The sequence below is a fragment of the Triticum aestivum genome, chromosome 5A (assembly GCF_018294505.1).
Source record: "Triticum aestivum cultivar Chinese Spring chromosome 5A, IWGSC CS RefSeq v2.1, whole genome shotgun sequence".
NCBI lineage: Eukaryota > Viridiplantae > Streptophyta > Magnoliopsida > Poales > Poaceae > Triticum > Triticum aestivum.
This window is the reverse complement of record NC_057806.1, coordinates 458,706,873-458,713,603: the sequence shown is the minus strand read 5'-3', so window position 1 is coordinate 458,713,603 and position 6,731 is coordinate 458,706,873. Positions and strand designations below refer to the sequence as shown.

Sequence of the window (6,731 nt, the reverse complement as noted above, 5' to 3'; positions counted from 1 at the left end):
TGCCCTTTGATTTCATCGGTTTCGGCCTGTGATTTATAAATAGCTTCGCACAAAAGACAAAACGGTCTTTCCAATGCATAAATGGTTGTGATTTTTTCATCATCTTTGGTAATATCAAGTCCATCACGTAGACACTCATAACACGCTCTACCATAATTTTTTGCTAATAATCCCAATTTTGGCTAGGGGGTGATGGCCCAGGTTGTGTAAGTGACTAATGGGCAGGATTTTTTTTTTAAAGAACCAATGTAGCAAATCCAAATATTTTTTAATACTTCCGAACATCAATTGGGAAAGGTGAGAAATTTTTTAAAAGGCGGATATTTTTCAAAATCAGATTTGTTTTAAACATGATCAAAATTTAATTTTTTTCCCTTGAAAGCTTGAACATTTTTCGGAACTGTGAATACTATTTTAGATTCTGAATATCTTTAAAATTTGTGAACATTGTTTTCAGCAATGCAAACATTTTTTAATAAGCACAATTTAATAAAAATATGAACAATTTTTGAAAAAAGTGAACACTAATTTTGAAGATTGTCTGAAGAAGCAAAAAAAGGAAAATAAAATAGAAAAAAAATGAAATTAACAAAAAAGTGTAAAAATCGGTCCAAGAAGGCTCCCAAAAATAGTTATGAATCTTCCAGAATGTTCCCAAAATCACATACCTTGATCCCGTCATCAAGCTGGAGCACCATATACTTTGTGGACTTCGCTAAAATATACTACCTCCGTCCGGGCTATTAGGCCCCGTCGTATTTTGGTTAACCTTTGATAACATATTTGACTAATAAAATATAAAATATATGTTAAAAAGGTATATTTGAATTTGTATTCAAAGAGGTTTTCAATGATATAACTTTTGTGACATTTAATTTATAGTTTATAGTTTTTTGTGGGAAAACTTCTAATCTATTCATCAATCATCATGGCAGTGCAAAAGAGCACAAGAAGCAATATAAATTACATCCATGTTCATAGACCGCCTAGCGACGACTACACGCACTGGAGTGAGTCTAAGGCGTGCCACCATCATCGCCCTTCCCTCACTGAAGCCTGACAAACCTTATTGTAGTAGACAGTCAGAAAGTCGGCGTCGTAAGGCCTCAAAGAACCAGTGCACCAAAACATCAGTCATCGTTGATGAAGAGAAGCATTGATCAAAAAGATCTAACTGTACACACATGCACGTAGATGAGCGACGACCAGACCTAAAGTTATCCACCGAAGGAAAATACTGACCTAATCTCGTGAGATTCGTCGGAGACACGCCTCCACACGCCTTCCGATGACAGTAGATGCACCACCGGGACGGGGCCTGAACGGGGAGAACTTTATTCCATCTTTAGAGAGTCACCATTGTTTCGTCTTTCTGAGCAGGACACAAACTCTGATAAGCTAAAAAAACCTAGAAACGGAGCAGGGGCCCTCCCACCAGCCAGGGCCATTGTCCACCGCGCATCCAAGGTCCTAAGGCCATAGGAGGCGAGGCGGATCGGCGGTGATGCCGGTGGGAGGCAGGGAAACCTAATGCGGGACTTGCTTGTGGAAGTGGCAAGAGGACACGCGTCTTTACTTAATCTATTGATCTCAACTTAGTTTTTTTTTTTTGAAAAAATGATCTCAAATTAGTTAAATCTATGATTAAACTTTAGCATAATATAAAAAGGGTCTAATAAACCTGAACGGAGGGAGTAGTACCATTATGACTAGTATCTTACAACGGCCAACCAGTTGAGTGCTTTCTCACTACTTTTGTTGACCTCTGTTGTATCGCTGGTTGCATTTTGGTCATATCGTCTATCAACTTCAATAGAATATGTGAGGAGAACCTCAAAGGTATGTTGTATTGTGAACTTTACAATTATCTATTAGATGTGCATGGTGGCCATTGGTTCGTTTTCAATGCAAACATGTGATTTTGTCTTTGTTTGATTCATTCATGGTATGTGACCCCCCGCAAAAAAAGAGAGAGGCGAAAAACAGTCATTGAAAGTGTGGCAGCACTAGTATACTCTCTCTTGAGTCAGTGGATGCCACTAAAAGTACTGAAGTAAGCAACGGGGGAAAATGTTCACGTGTGGGCTTTGTCAATGATTCTCGCCGCGGCTCTTTTCTGACAATGTATTCGCGCAGGTGGTCTACTGTGCAAGAAATTCGCTCACAGTAGGTACAGGAGTTGCCGTTGGTTATCTTCCAAATCAGCGACTAAACACAGGTCGAGTGGATAAAGAACACTGCCCCTTTCGCTTTCAATACCCTGTCAATTCAACAAATCAAGGCTGTTTTACCGAATCAAAAGCGTTGGCAAGGAGGAGTGATCCTCCTCTCATGGTTTGAGTGGACTAAAGATCATAAACTTGATGCAGAACAGACAATGCAGAGCACTTTTGTATGTAATATAAAAGGGACCAAATCCCAAAAGTCGTTGCCGCAAACCGACCTCTTCCATCCCTTTGCGCCTATATAAACCATGCGCCTTGGAGACGACCATCTCACCCAAGATGAAGAGCCTTCCTTCCTACTACTTGTTGCTCCTCATTGCTGTGGCGACACTGCACGGCAATGCATATGCTTCCCAAGAGGCAAGGCTGAGAGAGTTCATCTCTTCTAGGAAGGACACTGACAGCAGCACTGACACGTTTAGCGTGCGTAGCATAGCCGAGAGGGGCGCTGGCAGCCTGGGCGCAGAGAGCTCTGCCTCTGACCAGCGCTCCATGAAGGCGGCCAACAAGGTCACGGCGCTGCCCGGGCAGCCGGAGGGCGTCGACTTCGACCAATACGGTGGGTACGTGACCGTCGACGAGGAGAACGGCCGCGCCCTCTTCTACTATCTCGTCGAATCGCCTTCCGGTGCCTCTGACAAGCCACTCGTCTTGTGGCTCAACGGAGGTTAGAATGATATACATACGTTGATTGCTTTTTGAGATAGCGAACCGCTCATGCCAAGCGTTAGAATGATACATACGTTGACATAAATCTGGAAATAGTTTGGTCTCAAACCGTAGTTTTAATTTGGTTTCTTCATTGGGCTGCTTTAGTTTTGTTGCTAGTAAGTAGTTGAGCCCCTGTTGCAATTTGGTTTGGTCTGGGCTGAGACAAATTGGTCCCAGACCGGTTTCAGTCTACGTAGAAAAACCGGTCGAGCGACCAATTCTTCTAGTACCTCACACGAGACCCCGGCCAGGCTTCCAGCTAGGGTTAGGGACCGCCGGTGGCTCGAGCTCCGGACCTCCGGTCGCAGGTTCCCCCACCCATCCGCCTCCGTCAAGAGGTACCCCCGCTGTCGGAGCGCCTCCCGACTTCTCCACCGCCGTGCATGCCCGCTCATAACTGCTGACGTCTCCCCGCCGGTACGCCGCCCAGAATCGAAGCTGCCGTCGCCTCCCTGCCGGTGCGCCGGTCGGAATCGTAGCTGCCACCGCCTACCCGTTCCCCAGATGCTCCATCCTCCCAGTCTCCCACTACCTTCTCCTCCCTCCCTCCGTACCATGTGCTTCCCATTTTTCAGAAATCTGGGATTAGTCTGTACAAATTTGCATACAAGCTGTACTAGTGCAGTTGAGAAGCTGTACCAATTTCTACATGATTTGAGTTTGTGGATTCAATGAGAAACGGTTTGGATGTATTGGGTTGAAAAAACCTACAGTTTAGTTTGGTTTGGATTCTAGCTAATATCTTTTTTTTTATTTTTTTTTGATTGGTTTGATTGGGATCCTGGGCGTGTAGTCACATGGACTGGGCCGGCTTTGGTCTGGAACTCTGGATGTGAAAATTCTCTAGGACAGTACGTAGTGACACTTCTCAAAAAAAAAAAAAAAACTTGTTGCATACACAGGGCCAGGATGCTCGTCGCTGGGCTACGGCGCAATGCAGGAGCTCGGTCCCTTCCGTGTAGCTGAAGACAACAAAACGCTCGGCAGAAACATGCACGCCTGGAACAACGGTGGGCGTCTTCTTACAGGCTAATAATTCCTTCCCCTTTAATTTGGTCCTGCTTAATTACAGAAGAGAGCTTAATTTGCTTGTGAAATATACCGACAGCGGCCAACGTGATCTTCCTGGAGTCCCCCGCCGGCGTCGGGTTCTCCTACTCCAACACGTCTTCAGACTACGATCTCAGCGGAGACGAGAGAACCGCCGCCGACGCGTACGTCTTCCTGGTGAAATGGCTCGAGAGGTTCCCCGAGTACAAGGGCCGCGCTTTCTACATCTCCGGCGAGAGCTACGCCGGCCACTACGCGCCACAGCTCGCCGTCACCATCCTGCTCCACAACACGCACAACAACAGAACCATAGTCAACCTGCAAGGCATCTTGGTACGTGAAATTTACAAGCTATACTGCGATAGTCATACTCTTTTCTGGTGAATGGCAAAGGATCTTCTGAATATTAAATGGACTCTTTTCTGTCGAAGGTTGGCAACCCTTATCTGGACGACAAGAGGAACAATCAGGGGACGATTGACTTCTTCTGGACCCACGGGGTGATGTCGGACGAGGTCTACGCCAACGTCACCGAGCACTGCGACTCTGCAGGTAAAGCATGCAGCGGCGCCTGGGACGCGTTCGACGCCGGCCAAATTGATGCGTACAACATCTACGCCCCCGTTTGCGTCGACGCGCCCGACGGAGCGTATCACCCCAGCGGCTACGTAAGGAAATACAGTAAATTCTTAGTTGCTTGTCCAGTCAAAAGTGAAATTAGTCATCATGTTCATAGTTTCTCCAAAATTGCATGCAGCTGCCTGGGTATGATCCGTGCAGCGACTATCCTACCATTGCCTATCTCAATGATCCGGCGGTGCAGGACGCTTTCCACGCTAGGATGACGGAGTGGTCGCCATGCAGGTAATTCGTTGAACTGGACAATGATTTAGCATACACCGTGTTGGGCATAAGCCACGGTGATCGTGTCGGGCGTGCGTGTGTGTGCGCGCGGGACCGATCGGGAGCGTGGCGAGTCCGTGTGTGCGTGCGTATGTGGTGTTTGAGCGTGCGTGTGCATGTACACGGAACACGTCGTGGGTGGCCTGGCCTGTTGGCGAGCCGTACGGGGATCTCTTGCATGATCCGTTGGAAGCCAGCCGCGAGCTGCGCGCTGGAGCGGGTCGCTGCCGCAAGCGAGGCGGGCGGATCGTGGGCGTGAGAGAGCAGGGGGTGAGGGTGTGTGCCCAGTCGCTGGCCCTGGATATAAAACCTGTACGGTGACGTTGTAATAGGTGTGCACTCGAGTTGTTGCTCGAGGGGAATATACAAGGCCGTACGAGCGGCGGTGTATGAGCACCGGGAACCTCCTGTGTCCATCCTTCTACTTCCCCTCTTGATCGTTTGAACTAGAGCACAGAGTGAGAGAGAGGTCCAGCGAGCTGTAGGCAAGGGCGAGGGCAAGACCGGTTCCAACACACCGGTCAAGAATTTTGCAATGTTTTTCACCCACACGTCCGGAAGTTAACCATGTGATTTGTGGTTGCAGAAGCTTTAAGTGGAAAGACGCTCCAGTGACTATGCTCCCATCCATCAAATTCTTGATCGAGAACAAGCTTCCCGTTTGGATATTCAGGTAACAGATCATCATCAGTTATTCTCAGACACCTAGAAAGTATTTACTGTTAGTAGTAGTAAATAAACTTTCCTACATTTTACAGTGGTGACTTCGACTCCGTTTGCCCTCTTCCGGCGACGAGGTACTCCATCCAAGACCTTGGCCTTCCTGTGACCACTCCATGGCGCCCATGGGTGGCAAAGGAGGAGGTGAATCCCATGATCGAAAACATTTCTCATCTACTACTATGTACAATGTTTTGGTCACCCTGAAACTGACAGCTTCACTCACTGGTTAGGTGGCAGGATATGTCCAAGAGTACGCCGGTGGATTGACATTCCTATCAGTGAGAGGTGCCGGTCATCTTGTCCCGTCCTTCCAGCCTGAGAGGGCGTTGATAATGCTGACCTCTTTCCTGAAAGGGATGCTCCCCCCTTACATGCAAGACTAGTCAGTCATGTCAGGACGATTGCTACGGCACGAAAATGGAAGGTTTATTTGCTTAATGTACTTGTATCCGGTCAGAGCTGAAAAAGGTCCTTGTCCCTTGAGTGGACGTGTATTTCTTGTTAAATGACTATATGATATAACTTTGAATAATGAGATTGCTAAATTCGTGAGATTTCACGCAGAGATCCGTGCGAAATTTTCTTTTAAACATTTTCTTTCTTCTTTTCTACATGTTTTGCCACTTGGTTGGTGAAGTCTCAGTCGATTGAGATCTAGCCACACCCTTTGAATAAAGATAAGTGTTGAACGTGACGTATTTGTACTTCTAATCCAATCTTCTCTAGCCTTGTATAGTTGACTCCTAGAGATATGGTAGGGTTAGTTTTCTAGGCACGCAAGACATCTCTTGTATATATTGTGACCTACTCCGTGGAATACAATTGAGTTGCACCGCATATTCTCTCTACATGGTATCAGTTTTACCGTGATCCTCTCTCGCTTCCGCAACCCGCAGCCGCCGCGCCCTCCCGTAGCCGCCGCTGCAGCCATCTCCAAACCCTACGCCGTCGCCGCCGCTACCTCTCCCGTAGCCGCCGCCTCCTCCTTCCACCCCAAAACCCTACACCGCCGTTGCTCCTTCCTACAGCCTCCGCTACCCCCTTCTCCCAAACCCCTAACGCCACCGTCGATGTCCTTCTACAAGCCGCCGCCGCCCCCTTCCCTCTATCACCACCCAA

General features: G+C 47.5%; 1 protein-coding gene across 1 annotated transcript; it reads left to right on the top strand.

The window, feature by feature from the left end:
- The first annotated feature begins 2,504 nt into the window (after positions 1-2,504).
- LOC123107168 (serine carboxypeptidase 1-like) lies at positions 2,505-6,177 on the top strand. Its single transcript, XM_044529172.1, has 8 exons — positions 2,505-2,892; positions 3,839-3,946; positions 4,045-4,319; positions 4,418-4,654; positions 4,744-4,850; positions 5,476-5,562; positions 5,648-5,753; positions 5,843-6,177. Exons 1-8 carry the CDS (start codon positions 2,505-2,507, stop codon positions 5,993-5,995), a joined length of 1,461 nt encoding a protein of 486 aa, XP_044385107.1. The 3' UTR covers positions 5,996-6,177.
- The last annotated feature ends 554 nt before the right edge of the window (positions 6,178-6,731 follow it).

Excerpts from the sequence above, each read along its gene's own strand:
- LOC123107168 (XM_044529172.1), top strand. The coding sequence starts at position 2,505 with ATGAAGAGCCTTCCTTCCTACTACTTGTTGCTCCTCATTGCTGTGGCG. Across the intron at positions 3,947-4,044 it reads CATGCACGCCTGGAACAACG|CGGCCAACGTGATCTTCCTG; the intron begins GTGGGCGTCTTC and ends ATATACCGACAG. Across the intron at positions 5,754-5,842 it reads CATGGGTGGCAAAGGAGGAG|GTGGCAGGATATGTCCAAGA; the intron begins GTGAATCCCATG and ends CTCACTGGTTAG.